The 18,643-nt window shown below is 43.9% G+C and overlaps 1 protein-coding gene across 3 annotated transcripts in view; it reads left to right on the top strand.

Moving 5' to 3' along the window:
* UNC80 (unc-80 subunit of NALCN channel complex) overlaps positions 1-18,643 on the top strand; it is a 187,411-nt gene that overhangs the window by 134,060 nt on the left and 34,708 nt on the right. For all 3 annotated transcript variants that reach the window (XM_077829945.1, XM_077829944.1, XM_077829946.1), the window contains 13 exons: positions 172-355; positions 1,088-1,182; positions 3,712-3,801; positions 4,068-4,169; positions 5,132-5,312; positions 6,475-6,743; positions 9,097-9,231; positions 11,174-11,312; positions 13,229-13,325; positions 14,785-14,955; positions 15,184-15,276; positions 17,489-17,524; positions 17,900-18,118. In XM_077829945.1, the coding sequence (XP_077686071.1) occupies positions 172-355; positions 1,088-1,182; positions 3,712-3,801; positions 4,068-4,169; positions 5,132-5,312; positions 6,475-6,743; positions 9,097-9,231; positions 11,174-11,312; positions 13,229-13,325; positions 14,785-14,955; positions 15,184-15,276; positions 17,489-17,524; positions 17,900-18,118 (1,811 nt within the window). The remainder of the gene's footprint in view (positions 1-171; positions 356-1,087; positions 1,183-3,711; positions 3,802-4,067; positions 4,170-5,131; positions 5,313-6,474; positions 6,744-9,096; positions 9,232-11,173; positions 11,313-13,228; positions 13,326-14,784; positions 14,956-15,183; positions 15,277-17,488; positions 17,525-17,899; positions 18,119-18,643) is intronic.

An 18,643-nucleotide genomic window follows, 5' to 3' on the forward strand; every position in this document is an offset into this window, starting at 1 on the left:
ATCATCACAAATTCCTCTGTCTTACTGAGCAACGTAGTTGACTTGGGTTTGTCACAGACTGAGTGCTCCCCAGAATAATGGAGTTGGCTGAAGCAGGACTAATGCCAGTAAAACAATGTGATGTGTATACAAAAGCAGCTTGAGTGCCACTTTTTTGTTTCTGCCCTGCAGGTGGGATTGATCATGTACTTTGTGCGTACTCCATGTGAATGGGGCATGGACGCCATTTCAGCTACACTGACCTTCCTGTGGGAAGTGGTGGGTTATGTAGAGGGCCTTTTCTTCAAGGATCTCAAACAGACTATGAAGAAGGAGCAGTGTGAAGTAAAACTGCTGGTGACTGCCTCAATGCCAGGTAGGGACATGTACAATCTTTTAAGACGTAGCTGGGATCCTTTACCTATCTTCTATATTTGCTATTTTGCTTACTGCTCCTACACCCCTCAAATATAGAATTGCCAGTTTGAGATCCATTGGAAGAAGGTCAGTGGAAGCTCTCTCTTAATATCACCAGACATTTTTAAGCCTGTCCTCCTTGAATTTGGGCTCTGTAAAATAATTCTTGAACAGTTCACAGCCCCTTCAGAACTCTGTAGGCAAATAAACAAAACATGACAACAGAAGAGTCTGTTCAGTGTGGAGCCATATGCCAATCAGTCCCTGAAGGACTGCCACGTCTGATCATTTGAAGAGTCTGCCACTCAGGGATAGCTCAACTTGAAACCCTCCAGTGTAAATAATGGCAATGCCTGGAGTTAATAACCAAGAGTGTACAGTGGTAACCCTACATCTTCACGAGCCAGACAAGAAATTGCTCTGTGAAAAACGGAGTTGTCATTTTATATGTATTTCTTCCTTGTGTAACTGTTACAGTTAAAACCAATTGTAACTCCTTAGAAAAGATAAGTTCTCATTACTTGGGAGTATAAGTATTCCATAATGGATTCCAAATACCTAGGACTTGTGTTGGCTCCTCACAGGGCGAATTTCACCCATTGGCCTTACTCTGTGAATAGTCCCATTGGAATAGCATATGAATTACGTGAAAATGGAGGGGAGAGAGAATGACAGCTCTTCTTTACTCTAGGCACAAAGACCCTGGTAGTGCATGGACAGAACGAGTGTGACATCCCAACCCAGTTACCAGTGCATGAGGACACACAATTTGAAGCTCTTCTGAAGGTGGGAATGAGGTTTTCGGTAGAGCTGTTTATTGATACATTTATATTGATATTGATAGCTGCCTGTGCCTGTCACATCTAAGTTTTAGAAATACAGTCTTACAAACACCCCGATTTCAGTATGGTGGAGGAATACTGCTCTGATATCCACTTCCATCTCAAGATGGGTGACCACTACTGTATAAACTGGGAAGTGATCTGATGGCTAGTGTGGGGTACTCCCCATCCTCAGTACCTAGGGTTATAGGAGATCCCATTGCCAGCCAATGCCCCACAAGTGGAACTCTGGAGCCAACAGCGTGCTGCAGATCAGATACAATTTGCTAAATAAATTAGTTAACAATTCACTGACATACTCGTCCGTTCATTTTGTTCTGGTGTTTGACCAGCTCTATTACCTACCCAAGAAATGAACCAAACAACTGTTCCCACTAAGAACTCTTTGGTGACCCAGGTAGTCCTGATTCCATCACATGATAATTGCAGATTTGTTTTTGCCTCAATGGAGAAATCAGCGTTTCAAGGAGAAAGAGGATAATCCAGTGGTTAGGGTGCTAGCCTTGGGACTTGGCAGACAGGGTTCAGTTCCTTGCTTTGCTAAAGATTTCCAATATGAACTTGGGCAAGTCACTTAGGCCAGTGGTTCTCAACCAGGGGTACACATACCCTTGGGGGTACGCAGAGGTCTTCCAGGGGGTACATCAGTCCATCTAGATATTTGCCTCATTTTACAACGGGCTCCATAAAAAGCATTAGCCAAATCAGTACAAAGTAAAATTTCATACAGACAATGACTTGTTTATATTGTTCTATACACTGAAATGTAAGTACAATATTTATATTCCAATTGATTTATTTTATAATTATATGGTAAAAATGAGGAAGTAAGCAGTTTTTCAGTAATAGTGGGCTGTGACACTTTTTGTATTTGTATGTCTGATTTTGTCAGCAAGTAGTTTTTAAGTGAGGTGAAACCTGGGGTATGTGAGACAAAGCAGACTCCTGAAAGGGGTACAGTAGTCTGGACAGGTAGAGAGCCACTGACTCAGGCCATGTCTACACTTACAAGCTTACAGTGCACAGCTGTACCGCTGTAAGATCGCTCGCGTAGCTGCATTATGCTGATGGGAGAGAGTTCTCTCATCGACGTAATAAACCAGCTCAACGAGTGGCGGTAGCTCTGTTGGTGTGAAAGCGTCTCCCACTGACATAATGCTGTGCAACCGAGTGCTTATGCCGGCAAAATTTATATCGCTACGGGGGGAGTTTTTTCATCCCCCTGAATGACAAAAGTTTTGCCAACATATGTGCTAGTGTAAACATAGCCTAAGGCCATGTCTACACTTGCTTCGAGGTGTAGAGTACAGGGACTAGTACTGTACATGTAGCTGCATACTGCAGTGAAAGGCAAGCTGCGTCTACACACTGTAGAGAAAGGTGAAGCTGCCTTTCCCTGCTGCCTCCCTGCTGCCAGAACCTTTCATAGACTTTAAGGCCAGAAGGGACCATCGTGATCATTTAGTCTGATCGCCTGCATATTGCGGGCCTGCATGTTGCAGGCCACAGAACCTTGCCCACCCACTACTGCAATAGTCCCCTAACCTCTGGCTGAGTGACTGACATCCTCAAATCATGATTTAAAGATTTCCATTTTACAAAGAATCCACCATTTACTCTAGTTCATACCAGTAAGCAACTTGTGCCCCAGGCTGCAGAGGAAGGTGAAAAACCATTAGGGTCTCTGCCAATCTGACCTGGGGCAAAATTTCCTCCCAACCCCAAATATGGTGATCAGTTAGATCCTGAGCACGTGGGCGAGATCCACCAGCCAGACACCTGGGGAAGAATTCTCTGTAGTAACTCAGACTTTCTCTGCAGCAGCGAGGCAGCAGCAAACAACGCTGCTGAAAATAAGCAGTGTAGACGTGGGAGGCACTGCTTGGGTGTATAGGGCACTGGGAGGTCAGGCGTGCCAGGCACTCTGCTCCACCCACCTAAGCAGTGCCTCACCATCTACGCTGCTATTGATACCCATGCTAGGTGATCGTGAAGTGTCTGTTGTCTACACGCTGCCATAAGTGTAGCTATAACCTCCGTCTCTCTCTGCCTTAGTTCCACGTTTTGTAACACAGCACTTCCTTAACTCATAGGGGTGTTGTGAGGATAAATACATAAGTCTGTGAGGTGTTCAGGTCTTGTAGTAATGGAGGCAATGATACCCATATGATGATGAGGCTATAGAGACAGAACAGGTCTGGAGCCAGAAATAACTGTTCTGTGGATAAACACAGGTAACATCAGTCCCCACGGCTGTCAATCCAGCAGATTTTAGGAATGCTGAAATGGGTGCGTGTAGATATATAGATATATACATTTTAAACAAAGAAAGAAAAGCGTTAAATGCAAGAACAATGTGCCGGCGTCAGCAAGGCATTTGGGAATGGTCCCTGTATAACTGGTTTTAAAACGCTTTGTCTCTGTACAACCTACTTCATGAATAACAAGCTGGTCTTCGTTTCTTCCCCCTTAGGAGTGCTTGGAGTTTTTTAACATACCTGAAACCCAGTCTGCTCATTATTTTTTAATGGATAAACGATGGAACCTTATTCATTACAACAAGGTGAGGCAAAGGCCTGGTCCAGCTGATTTTGTTCTTTCTTCATCCCTTCCTAAATATTGGGAGTGGCCAGAATATAGCAAGAGGGCCATATGTGGCCAGAATTGTATCATCATTGATACAGAGCTGTGGCCTGTGGAAATTACGGGTCTTAGTGTCCCTGAAGAGAGATGGAAGTGATCCATGCCCTGTTATCCAGTCCCAGCTTCTGGCTACAGTTACAATGGTATTTTTAAAAAAACTTGATTTGTTATTCTCTTCCATTGCAGACTTATGTCCGGGATATTTATCCTTTCCGGAGGTCAGTGTCTCCACAGCTCAATCTGGTACACATGCATCCAGAAAAGGGTCAGGAGCTCATTCAGAAACAGGTATCTCACCACCACCAGGGCATCTCCAGCCAAAAAACATCCTTGGAAGTGGCTCTTCTTTGTCCTTTCAAAGGGCTCCCCTCATACTGCGAGGGGCACGCTTTTCCAGAGGAGCAGCTTGTGGCATGAAAGCCTGCTGGTTGTCATTTCACCAGGCATGCTGCGTATTCGGGGACAATCAAGGCACTGAAGAAGGCTGTGTACATTCCTTCCAACTGGATCCTTTTAGCTGTATTGGTCTGCAAATGTTCTTATATGTGTGGCTGGGTAACTCCACATACTTCAGCTTCAAAGGCAGGAATATCCACATTACTTCTTTCCAGGCACCAGCCCCCGGCCTTTGGGAGCCTGCTCGATGACTTTCCCCCACAAGTCTGCCTGTCTCTGCAATAGACGCTACCACTTGTGGTTTCTTCTCCCTCCTGGGAGCGTCTCCTCTGCCCCTTCCTTGCTCTGCCTCTCAGATATTCCTTCCTGGGACAGGATTCTCTGCTCCCCGTCACCTGGGGCACAACTGTAGCAATTGGCATCGATTGCCATGCCTCATAGTGTTCCATTTGCTCCATTAGCTCTCACCTCAGCTTCCATAGGCTCTCCCATTGGGTCTTGATCCCACATAATGGGGCAGTGACCATCCCATCATGTACCAGTGGAAGTATCAGCTCCTTGAAGAATAAGGTGTCATCACCCAGCCCCGGGAAGAAAGGTGAAGGCTTTGTCACTGGGCCCACCTGCCCCACCTACTGGAGTGGCCTCCAATCCATCCTCAGAGTCCCTGCTCTTCTGATAAGCCAGGATGTATCAGTAGCACTCACGGAGAGTTAATCCAGGGCACTTGCCTCCCACTCTTTCCACTTTGTCTTTGCACTTAGGTGACAAGATTGATCTTTAAAGATGTCACACTCTTTTAAAACCCCTTCTGATTGGAGCGATTCTGCTGTGTGTGTCTCCTTCTCTGCTAGGTATTCACCCGCAAGCTGGAGGAGGTAGGACGGGTGCTGTTCCTCATATCACTGACCCAGAAAATCCCTGTGGCCCACAAGCAATCCCATGTGTCTATGCTCCAGGAGGACCTTCTCCGCCTGCCTTCCTTCCCTCGGAGTGCCATTGATGCAGAATTCTCTCTCTTCAGTGATCCTCGAGGTACTGGGAAAGCACTTGGCAAAGATTTCACTGGCTTCATTTGCATATTGAACTTGGTGCCAGCAGCTTCATTCAGGCAATCTTATTACTCTCTCAGAAAGACTGAACAGAATAGAGGTTTATCTCATCTCAAAGAAAATACCCTGCCCAGGAACATGATGTCCAGACATTAGGACATAAATGTGACTGCAGTAAAGGTGCTGCAGTATAAAACTGTTCATTTATTAGGAACCCACAAGAAAGGCTGCTTTCTATTGATTTCAGTGGGCGTTAGATTAGTGCCTCAGTTACAGGCACTCTCTACACTCTGATTACTGACAATCACTGCTAAGGCACCTAAAGCTGTGCTCACAAACTTTGTATGGAGTGTGCAAGCTCTGCATTTGTGCATGCAACATTGCTCGTGGAAATTAGGTAACTGCATATCTACAGGGGAATATATGTGCATAGTTACACAACTTGCATGTGCAAATGTGGGGTCTCCTGCCATGATGTGCAGATGTGCAAAATTTTGCAAGAGGAATTTAGGAACTGTCCCATTTCGAAGGTTAACCCTGATAGTCAAGTAGGTTTTCTAATCAAACTCTGGGGTGAATTAGACAGACCCCTGCCCTGGAGTGCCCTTTTCACTGTGTGGTAAGCATTGGCAGGTCATGCAACTGGATGTCTGCTGGCACTGAAAGCACTCTATTTCAGAAGCAGCAGTGTATGTCCTTCTGGGATAACCTGAAGGGTAAAAAAATAGATAGTATTTATCCATAAAGCCGATAAACTGCCAATGGTATGTGCAAGATTTGGTCTGCTTTAACTTAAAAGAGAAATGAAAAATCAAATGAATTTTAAACATATAGGCTAAAGATTAATAAATCCCTGTGATAATTCATCACATTCCTCCAGTGCCCCTTTTATACTTCTCTTTTCTATTGTTTAAACGCAATTGGCCAAAATCTATTGTCCTCAGTGGTGTTGCACCACAGATTAATTTGCTTCAATCCTCCTTTAAAAAGCACCTGTAGCCAAAGTGGTGACTGGAGAAAACTTTGTAGAGGCCATTGCTCAGCAGATCCCTTCCATTGGTCTTCGGGAATGTTACCCGGCTGGAAATGCCTTGCTGGGCTAAGGCGATTAATTAGCTTCTATGTTGCCTGCATTGTTCTCGCAGCTGGGAAGGAACTCTTTGGCCTTGATACTCTTCAAAAAAGCCTGTGGATTAAGCTCCTGGAGGAGATGTTCCTCGGCATGCCCAGTGAATTTCCTTGGGGGGATGAGATCATGCTGTTCCTAAATGTCTTCAATGGAGCCCTGATCCTGCACCCAGAGGACAGTGCCTTGCTGAGGCAGTACGCTGCCACTGTCATCAACACCGCTGTGCACTTCAACCATCTCTTCTCTCTCAGTGGGTACCAGTGGATCCTCCCCACCATGCTGCAGGTGAGTGTCTTCCTCCCACTGGTTAGCACCGAAGACTGAAGAGCTGCTGTGAGTCATCATAAGCAGCAAATCAGCAAGCGATGCAAGCATTCTCCTGCTTCATCAGAGGTCTCTCTGATAAAGCAACAATAATAAACACACCGAGTACTCAGTAGTTTCCATTGTTAAGAGTTCTTTACCAGCAGTACATACCTCATGGTGCTGCTGTGAGGTACATAATTAGCATCTCCCATTTTACAGGTGGGGAGACCAAGGTGGAAGGTTAAGGGCTTTGCCCAGGGTCAGTCACAGAACGAGTTGTAGAAGAATCATAGAAGATTAGGGTTGGAAGAGACCTCAGGAGGTCATCTAATCCAACCCCTTCTCAGAGCAGAACCAACCCCAACTAAATCATCCCAGCCAAGGCTTTGTCAAGCTGGGCCTTAAAAAACGCTAAGGAAGGAGATTACACCACCTCCCTAGGTAACCCATTCCAGTGCTTCACCACCCTCCTAGTGAAATAGTGTTTCCTAATATCCAACCTAGACCTCCCCCACTGCAACTTGAGACCATTGCTCTTTGTTCTGTCATCTGCCACCACTGAGGACAGCCAAGCTCCATCCTCTTGGAATCCCCCTTCAGGTAATTGAAGGCTGCTGTCAAATCCCCCCTCACTCTTCTTTTCTGTAGACTAAACAAGCCCAGTTCCCTCAGCCTCTCCTCATCAGTCATTTGCCCCAGCCCCCTGATCATTTTCATTGCCCTCCGCTGGACTCTCTCCAATTTGTCTGCATCCTTTCTGTAGTGGGGGTTCTGAAACTGGACTCAATACTCCAGATGTGGTCTCACCAGTGCCGAAAAGAGGGGAATAATCTCTTCCCTCGATCTGCTGGTAATGCTCCTACGAATGCAGCCCAATATGCCGTTAGCCTTCTTGGCAACAAGGGCACACTGTTGACTCATATCCAGCTTCTCATCCACTGTAATCCCCAGGTCCTTTTCTGCAGAACTGCTGCTTAGCCAGTCGGTCCCCAGCCTGTACCAGTGAATGGGATTCTTCCATCCTAAGTGAAGGACTCTGCACTTGTCCTTGTTGTACCTCATCAGATTTCTTTTGGCCCAATCCTCCAGTTTGTCTAGGTCACTCTGGACTCTATCCCTACCCTCCAGCGGTATTGTATTTTGATTGTATATTTTTACTGTATATTGATCTCCATTTGCATTGGGGATCTGCCCACAGCATGCAAGGTGTTGTCCAAGCACATAGGAGAACAGTCCCTTCCCTAGAGGACTTACAATCTAAGACCTTGATGTCACTAGCTGTGAATCTACAGTGCACTCATGTGTCACGCACTAACTGGCCGTATGGACACCAGCAACCTGTTAGCCACCCAACCAACCTCCTCTGGGCTATGCTCACCCTTAATTTGCCTTGCAAGTTAACAGTAGGTGCACCCCAGTCCCCGATCCCCTTTGAAGTCTTCCCTTGTAGTGTTCAGCCCCTTATCCACTGAGCACTCACAATAATACCAGGAATGCAGTGTACACACCAGCTTGAGTGATCAGTTCCTCATACAATACCACAGCACTGAGATATACTTATAGTGAAAACAATAATCAATCTGTTATCAAAGATCAAGGTTTAAGAGAGAGTGAATAAGGATAATGGAAACAGAAGAGTTAGATGTGATTTTTGTTCTATAACACGATTTCTAAAGTTAAGTTAACAGTCTAACCTTCAGTCTCAATAAGTTTCTCTCAACCCTTTTTGCAGCATTTCAACCAAGCCCGGTTGAGATCCCATTTCCATGAATATAAATATTTTGTCCATTTACTTCCTCAGGGGCAGGACAAGGGGGTATCTTTTTATCTTCCCCAAAAAGTTCATTTTCTGCCCTCAGAAACTGAGCTCCTCTCCTTGGTGTACACCTCAGCCACTTTGTCTGCACCCCCTGCCGAAGGCTACCCGTTGGATTTCTATGGCATAGAAGGTCTTATGTGAGCTGTCTGTAATGGGGTGAAATCCACCCCAAACGCAGGAATTTAGTGGGGTTTGTTGCCTGACTACAGCAAGAGCAATATCGGTAGCTGTTTTTCAAGGAAACTTGTTATATCAACAGGGAAATAGAGAGGCAGGCAATATAAATAGAAAAGAGGCTACTAGCTAACTGTATTGTTTACAAAGCTCAGAGAAATTAACGATTGCTGAATCCCACATCTAATCGAACACCTGCAGGGCAGGATTCTGGGGGCCAGTTATGAAGGAAATGTGGAAATACTGTTTTCAAGGCCCACAATGTCTTGCAGAATTCACTGTTTTGCTGTTTTAATTGGATTGTCACTTCTGTACGCTTCCTCTTCCCTTTCCCCCCAGGTGTATGCTGACTACGAAAGCAACCCACAGTTACGCCAAGCGATTGAGTTTGCCTGCCGCCAGTTCTACATTCTGCATCGCAAGCCCTTTGTTCTGCAACTGTTTGCCAGTGTGGCTCCTCTGCTCGAGTTCCCTGTGAGTAAAACCTGATCCTTAGATTCACACTGGGGAGCATGGATATGCAGACAGGCTTCCACATGGGAGAAAGCAAGGGGAAAGCAGCTGGGAAAAAGAGGAGCTGTATGCTTGGAATTCTCATGGAAATCAAGAGCACTGTACTTGTTACACTAATCCCCTTAGGATCTATTAACTGTTAACCAGGGGGCAGGGCTACTTAGGGAGAACAGGGATTTATAAAACCAGCTCCTCAGTGACCAGAGGAGCTAGCAAACAGGAGTTTAGAGAGGGAGCGTGAAATCCAGACATACCTAACCTACTCTAAACTTATGCCAATAACCACCTGCCCTCCCAACAAAAAAAACCCTCCAAAACAAAACAAAAAAAGCTGCAGGCGTAAAAACAATGCATGCACAAACCCAGAAGCAGAGTGGGGGGCTATCAGTTCATTTCACTGAATGCAGCATGTAGCATTACCTGCCCTATGGCCAGGTGGCGTATATGTGAATTTGGTGCAAAGAGCTTCTGACCCTCAGAGACCGAGTACGGGCTCTGGAGACGAGAGTGGCTGAACTGGAGGAGCTAAGGGAGACAGAGAGGTACATAGATGAGACTTTCCAGCACACAGTAGAACCGTCTCACACCCAATCTGACAGCCTCTGTGCTATTGAGGAGGATGGAAGTCTCAGGGAAGGAAAATATCCAACTGGAGTTGAGGAAAATGATCCCATAGTTGGAACCCTCCTTTCAGATGATGTCATGGTATCTTCTTGCACTGAGGATACTTCTGAGGGAGAGAACCCCAGTTACTGGGAAGAGACAGGCGGCTTGGTTGAAATGCTGCAAAAAGGGGTGAGAGAAACTTATTGAGACAGAGGGTTAAACTGCTAAGTTAACTTTAGAAATCGTGTTATAGAACAAAAATCACATGTAACCCTTCTGTTTCCATTATCCTTATTCACTCTCTCTTCACTCTGCTAGGTAAGAGATTAAAGTCCAGAACCTCCACTCTCTTACCTAGCAGCCTAAATGTGGCTTCCAGAACTTCTCTCCTGCCTTTCCTGCAGCAATTCACTATGCAGTTCTCCCAGTCACTGCAAACCCAACTATCTATATTTCTAATGATCTGATCCAGTATGATAAATTCAGTCATACTTTATATTAAATTCCTATTTTAAGTGGTTTATAAAGAGTTAATAAATGATTAATAGCTGATGTAAGCATGGTACAGACATGATATATGGTTATAAGCAACCTATTCACCTGTTGACTCTAGCAATTGATTAACTGTTTATTAACCTTTTATAAACAATTTATAAATGAAACCTTAATATAAAGTGTGACCATCAATTCTATAATTTTATGTTGGAAAAGAAACAATGAGCTTAAATTGCAACAAGGGAGATTTAGGTTAGACATTATGAAAAACTTCCTAACTGTAAGGGCAGTTAAGTACTGGAACAAGTCACCTGTTGTGGTTTTGGAATCTCTGTCACTGGAGGTTTTTTAATAACAGGTTAGACAAACGCCTGTCAGGGATGGTCTAGATAATACTTAGTCCTGCCTCAGTGCATGGGACTGAACTAGATAACTTATCAAGGTCCCTTCCAATCCTACATTTCTATGATTCTATGATTGTGAATATAAAGGCCCAGAGGGAGTTAGGGACCTTGAGTATCTGTGACACCATTACTTCAGAGGGCAGCACTTGAATGAACCCTTTGGAAGTAAAGATATACAATTTCCAGACTCAATTTCCAGACCACGTTACCTTTGTTTGGAGAATAAAGCGCACATATACAGCGCACATATTGTTTTATATGATTACACTCCTGAACTGAACTTGTAAATGCTATGAACTCATGATTAAAACTGAACTGTTTCTGTCTGCAAATGAAGACACTTGGGATGCAAATAAAATAATAAAAAAATCAATAATAAATGGGTGTCATTTAAACAGGATGCTACAAACAATGGACCCAGCAAGGGAGTGTCAGCTCAGTGCCTGTTTGACCTGCTGCAGTCCCTAGAGGGAGATACACCTGACATTTTGGACATCTTAGAGCTGGTGAAAGCTGAAAAGCCTCTCAAATCATTAGGTAATAGCAAATCTTCCTTTTGTTATCCCCTGTATTCAAGAGACATGATTATTTATTTAGTATCTAATATGTTGACTCAGTAATATTTGCTGTAGGCTTTTTGATTTTTGAGTGCAGCAGTACCAGCTTCTTACACTTTACCCAGCTGCGAAGGTTAGGTTTGTCACAGTCGTCCGTTAGGTTATTTATTATATTTATTTATTTATAAAGGGTTATTTATTTAATTGAAAAGCATTTTCTGTTGTGCTGAGAGAGAAAGTTTGAGACCAGTCACTGGCATTTTGAATTTTGTCAATGGGGAGTAAAGAACAAAGATCCCAAACAGGCTGCATCATGCAGACAAAATCAATGCAGTCCCCTACTCTGCTCCATGCTGGCAAGAAACAAAGGCATCAGATCCCCAGGATGGACATGGACACCAATCAGCAGTTCTCTGGTGTTCAGCTCTGAGGTTTTGGTTCTGGCCCATCTCTAAAGACATTACTTAGGGCTATTCAGAAACATGAAGGATCCTCCCTTCCTTCAGTAGTCAAAGCAATGGCATGCTACATTTAGCAATGCAGCTGCTTTGCTGTTTGTGGGGAAATAATGTTTGCTGCTACTGTATGGATCTTTCAGCTATTTTAGACAGTTAGTTTCACCTTATACACAAGCTTTTCATTACTGGTATCCCGGTAATATGGGGTTCAAGGAACCATGTAGCCCTCTGAGATTTACAGGAAAGGTTGGTTATATTCTGGGATTTAGCAGTGTTGTACAGCAGTACCACTAATTACCATATGAAATAATTAAGGGGTTCTGATATTGTCTTGCTCTTTCAGGAGCAAATTGCACAATACAGCATCTCTCAACCTGTTAAGTTTTAAAAGAAATTTAGACCAGAAAAGCTCTATAATTCTCCTTGGCTGGATTTTCAAAGTTGCCTAAGGGAGTTAGGCACCTTATTCCCTTAGGAACCTTTGAAAATCCCAGATTTATTGTTGAAAATGACAATATAAGGCAAAAAATTCAAACTTGGTTGCCCAATTCAGACACTTCTGACCAGATTTTCAGTTGCTCAACACCCACAATTGGAATTTGATTTTCAAAAGAGTTCAGAAACCTAAATGAGTAGTCAGATTTTCAGAAGGGGGCATTGTGTGCTGAACTTGTTTGAAAATCTGCCCATAAGTGTCATAATGGGAGTCCCAGGGTACTTGAGCACTTGTGAAAATCTGGCCTTCATATAGGTGCCTTAATGAAAGTTGAATTCTTGAAAATGCTGGCCCATAAGGCCCAAATATTCAAAAGTGACCAGTAATTTTGGTTGCCTCTATTTTTGGGTGTCCAACTTGGGACATTCTAAGAGAATTTCGGAAAGTGCTGAGCATCCACACTCTGAAAATCTGGACTCTTTGCAGTGTCTTGAGTTGGGAACCTAAAAATTGAGGCACTGAAAGGTAACATTTTCAAAAGCACCTAAGTCCCATTTTCAAAATGACCTGACCACTTAGGAGTCTAAGTCATTGGCTTTCAATAAGATTCAGGTTCCTAAGTGCCTGAGTCACTTTTGAAAATGGGACTTAAGTGCTTTTGAAAAAAAATATCTAAAATTGCTAGCTTCTTTTGAAAATGTTGGCTGTAAATCGATATGTAGGCACTTAAATAAAAGTGACCTGATTTTCAGGGGGTGAAACAAGTCCCACGTGGTCAGTGTCACATTTGATGTCAATTTTTAGTAAAATGGCAGTTAGCTGAGTAACAAAACTTGTTATTAAAACCTTTATTTTCATGTGCAAATCAGAGTACATTGACAGTGGGTGAAATTCAAACTAGGACCTAAGTGGTGTATAGGCCTTATGCTCGCCCTTTGAATGAATTCCACCTGCCTCCATTTCCATTTATACCATTTGCATAAGTTATTCTCATCCCCTCAGATTTCTGCTATGGGAATGAGGATCTGACCTTTTCTATCAGTGAAGCCATCAAACTGTGTGTAACTGTGGTGGCATATGCTCCTGAATCATTTAGAAGGTAACATCTCTTTGGTTTCTGTCTTAGTTTATGCATGCTTGGAAAGGAAAAATAATAGCTTGGGGTGTGAGGTAAAGATTATGCAAGAGGATTCCAAGCATGGCTGCTTTTTGGTTTTTAGAAGGAAGTGTTGTCTGTTCACAATCTTCTTCTGCTTAAAAAAAAAAAAAGGTTTAAAGTTGGTGAAACGTGCTGTATTTGTAATGTTCTTTAGTGAAAAGTTTGGGAATTTAAATAAAACCTCTGTGTACTCAGCACATCTCTGGCAATTATCCAGGTTAAAACTGGCTGTTAACTCATTACAGCCCTATTCTTGCAAGAAAGCTTTAATAAATACAAGCAGACAAGACTTTGTTTTCGTATCTCATTTGAAAGAAAGCACCTCCAGCAGCAAGCACTGTCCCTCCCCTAACACCTTGCTGGGGCACTGGTACAGAAATGATTTGGGAGTGGGAGTCAGGAGACCTGGGTTGTCCCTGTCTGCCACAGACATGATGTGTGACCTTGGGCAGGTCACCTAGCCCTTCTATGCCTCGCTTTACCATCAGTAACATAGGCATGATGATAGGAAACTCAGCTGTGTTCAGTCATCCTGGGCGCCTGGAACATACCTCAAGCATCTGCTGCTGTCTAACCACTTTCACTGGTCAAGGAGGGCATCTGTATGGGGAATATGCTTTGTGGTTAGGGTCCCGGATGTCTGCTCTGGGACTCTAAATCATAGAGACCCCGAAGAGTTCTCATCCCATAGGCGCCTTTCGTAGAGCACAGCTCCCAGGCTGCCAACAGCCATATGGCTCAAGCCCCGGGCAGCGTGATGGACAGAGCAGCACTAGAAAGGCGGTCACTCTCGCCATCTATCTATAGCCACAAGAAGGTTGGGGACCGCTGTCTGGTTTAGGGTCTCTGTGGTCATGGAGGGGGAACGTGAGGGAAGGAGCAGAGCCAGAGAGAAGAGGCAGACAAACACAGAGGGGAGGAGAATTGGGGAAACAGAGGGAAGCAGGTATGGAGGGAATTCAGGAGGGAAGCCTGAGAGAAAAGGAATCTTTGGGAGGGAAAATGAGTGTATTGGAATGAGAGAATGCATATGAACCAGATATGCAAATTAGGGCGTTACACAATTGCATGGCATCTCTAGGCCTATATTTGAACAGGTATAACTCAACCACCTTTGTAAAGGGTTTCAAGATCCTCAGACTAAAGGTGCTGTCTTGAAACCAAGTAATTGTATTATATTCATTTCCTGCACCACCTGGATTTCCTTCAGCGGGGTCTCCCATCCAAGTACCTCTCAAGCCCAACCCTGTTTAGCTAGTGAGATATCATGAAATCACAGCCTGAGGTGAGATCCAGTGGCCCTTGGGTTGCCTTTGGACTCTCAAACCTCTGCCTGAAGTGAATTTCACTCTGCAGCACACTCCTGTCTAGCAAGGTTGTGTGGTTTCTATTGTCCCAGCCTCCAGATGCTGATGGTCCTGGAAGCACTGGTTCCCTGTTACCTGCAGAAACTGAAGAGGCAGACCTCACAAGTGGAGACGGTACCAGCTGCTCGTGAGGAGATTGCTGCTACGGCTGCTCTTGCCACTTCCCTGCAGGCCCTCTTGTACAGCGTGGAAGTTCTCACTAGGTAACCCCTGTGGCAGTCAGACTACAGACTGTACTTTGTAACTCGCTGGATAACGTGAGTCCAGGGAACTGCATACTGTGAAGCTGTGATGCACACATAGCGTGCTAGTGTATAGTGGCCGCGCTCACCCTCGGTAAAATTAGCACTGTGTTTTACCAGGTCATGGCTGAAGAGCCAGTCTGGTTCTGAGAGATTGTCTTCAATATGTTATTGATCTTTTTTGTACAGGCCCATGACTGCCCCTCAAATGAGCAGGTGTGACCAAGGCCATAAAGGAGCCACAACAGCCAACCACACCATGTCAGCTGGGGTGAATACTAGGTAATTCCATTGGGTTTTTTTTTTTTCAATCCATTGCTCCCACTAGCCTCTGTTGGAGTTTTGAAGTGCAGGGTCTGTTGTGTGTTCTGGGAACAGTTCTGAAGGCACTATGTGTGGGAGAGAGCAATCAGTCACTAAGGATGAGAAGGCCTGAAGAGAAAACAAAGCCCCAAAATGAACTGCTAAGTAAGCAACTGCTAAGTAAGAATCTAGTCCAGTCCTGGATTCTCATTTTAGGACAATGTGACTGAACCGTACTGCATTTCCAGTTGAAATGAATGGGGATTTGCATTTTCACTAGTTTACTTGCTGCTTTTCCTTTATGATCATCTTCTTACAGTTGCCTTTATCTGGTTCCCTTTGCTGCTAGGCAGAAACAGCAAGGGAGAGGGTGGCACAGAATGCAGGAGAGAGCAGATATTGATGTGTTGTTTTTTCCCTACTTTGTTTGAAAACACCAGGAAGGAAATAAGGAAAGGAAAGTCTGAAGGGTTGTTTAACTAAAACCCAGTAGAGGTGTCGCCCATTACACTGCTCTATCACTCATGGCAAGGCAGTTCACATGAGGCTGCTGTGAGCACAAAACCTCCGGATATTACATTGTAGAGAGGCACAAAAGCACAGGCACAAAAGCCTGGTACAAATCGTTGGATTTTATGAATCTGTGTGGAGTGCACAGCTGGCTAACGTATCTCTCTGTTGGATACGTTACACGTTTCTGTGGTCAGATTCTATGTTGTCACATTGCTAGCCTACAAAAAGGTTACAAGTCCAGGTATTACCAACAGCTAAGGGAAATTCTCCTTTAATGCAAGCGGTAGAAGCCAGTGTTTTTGTAGCAAAAAGTTCTGTTCTGAATTCTATTTCCCTTGCAGTATCTGTGTGGTTTAGATGGCAAATGTTGTGTTTGTACGTGCAATGGATGATCCAGACTAGCCCCATGGGCTGCATATAAATAAAGAGAATCATTTTCTAAAGATAATCTAGATTGGTCCCTATCTCTTCTCCCCACATTGAACTAGCTAGGTATACAACCCCAGTTCTCCACACTACTCCTCCATACCACAGTGTGACAACATGTATATGTTTAGGGCACAAATCTAGTCCAGTCACTGAAATCAGTGCATTAAGCCGTGGGATTGAGGCACCCATCCACTGATTGCAGTCTAAAAGTAGGATACAAAGGTAGTAAAAATCTTAGCCAATGCTCATTTTATTAGTCTTCAAAAATTGGACTACAATTACAGTAAAACTGTGTCCTGACAGATTGTTAAATTGTCTGTCTAGAGACTCTGATATTGTGTAGTTGGAAAATCTGCGTGGCTGAAATCTCCAGACTTTTCTGATAGAGAATTTTCAGTGTTCTAAAAGCTATTCAAAATATTTTTTTCTAAAGCTCCATGTTTCAAATTTGTTTTCTCTGTGATGTTTTCCTCATAACAGAAACTCAGTGGTGACAGCAGGAGTCTAGTGATACAAGACTTGATCACTGTTCCAGCTTCCGAACTATTCTTCCTGGGAGTCAAAAGCAAAAAAACCCAACAACAACAAAACAAAAACCCAACTCATGTTAGAAGAGTTTCTCCATTAGTTGAGAGCTGTTCTCACAAAATAAAATGTTAGGAGGTAGACAGTTATGGGAAATATGATAATGCCATTCTATAAAACAATGATATGCCCTCACCTGGAATACTGTGTGTAGTTCTGGTTACCATATGTCAAAAGGCTATGGCAGAACCAACGGGGTTCAGAGACGGGCAATGAGAATGATTAGGGGAAGGGAACAGCCCTCATATGAAGATAGATTGAAAAAACTGGGATAATTTACCCTCCAAAGGAGATGAAGAAGAGGGGGCATGATAAAATTATGCAAAATACCAGATGATGTAGACTCCAAAAACACAAAGCTTATGTTCTCTTTGTCTTGTAACCCAGAAAAAGGACAATAGTAAACACTTTAAAAAGAAGTTTTGAGTGGGATATAAAACCTCATGCTTTAGGGTTTAAGCCAATCTCTAATTATTATGGATTAGGATGAGATTTTTCTGGGGAGCAGCCTAGCTCTCATCTGTCTACTGTGGGGTTTCTTTCACCATCCCCTGAAGTATCTGATACTGGACACTGTGAGGCAGAGGATCTGAACCAATATGGCAATTTTGATGTTCCTGAATTCCTATTTGGAATCACAGTGTCTGCATTTTCAACTTCCCAGGTACCCGGATCAAGGAGCCAAACTACACTTTATCAGGTACAGTAAGACCTACACCCCTTTTCCCTGGCATCTTGTGATGAACTCCTCCGAGATGGATTCCTAGTTCATCGGGTTCCACTTACAGTAATTGAGACAAGGGATGCTGTTTCAGGGGAAACCAGCAGAAGGTATTTCAAAGCTAATTCTCAGGAGGGTCCTGGAGGTAACAATCGCTCTCTCTCTCTCTCTCTCTCTCTCTCCTTATTACAAATGCCAGCTGCTTTGTCTTCCTTTTGCAGAGCAGTGATTACCTACCGAAATACAGCCCTACCTGTTATGGAGGAGGGGTTCATTACAATCTCCTCATTTACCAAGCTGTTTGTGTCATCTTCCAGCTATACATCATACACCCTCACTTTTTTTAATCCCCAGGGAAAACCTTCACTTGCTGGAGGAAGGCCAGGGTCTCCCCCGGGAGGAGCTGGACGAGCGAATTGCTAGGGAGGAATTCAGGAGGCCCAGGGAGTCCCTACTGAATATCTGCACTGAGTTCTATAAGCACTGTGGCCCTAGGCTGAAGATATTGCAGAACCTGGCTGGAGAGCCCAGGGTAACTTCCCTGGAGCTGCTGGATGTTAAGTCTCACATGAGGTATTCCACTCACTGTATAAATCTATGTGTGCTTGTCTGTATAACGGTGAAGAAATGCACGCTCTGTATACAGGATGCTGTATTCAATTCCAAGGGCAAGGCTGACTGAGCAATTTACATCGCTCAGCCTTGAGAATGGGCTATTTCAGTAGGCTTCCAATCAGGATATCTTGTCAACTTGCTTCAGTTCCACAAAAAGGGAGATGAATCATGAGGAGGAGGGGATGGGGAAAGACAGCAAGTTCTAGTACCCTAAGGAGTGGAAAGTGTGTACTAGAGTTATGAATGCAGAGGGAGGAGAATTCTGAACACAGACATATAGGGAAGTGGGTTCATCTCAGGGATTTGCCATTTTCATTCCCTGACTCTTAATTTTTCATAAAACCAAAGTAACCACTTGCTTTTTTTTTTTTTTTTTGTTCTAAGAAGCCCAATCTCCTTCCTTTTCCCACAATTACTCTTGTCACGCTGGCAGAGTCTTGCAGAAAATGTATTCGGTGTTCCCTAGATTGTGTCTGATTCCCT

This window comes from Eretmochelys imbricata, chromosome 11 (genome assembly GCF_965152235.1).
Source record: "Eretmochelys imbricata isolate rEreImb1 chromosome 11, rEreImb1.hap1, whole genome shotgun sequence".
In the NCBI taxonomy this organism is placed as follows: Eukaryota; Metazoa; Chordata; order Testudines; family Cheloniidae; genus Eretmochelys; species Eretmochelys imbricata.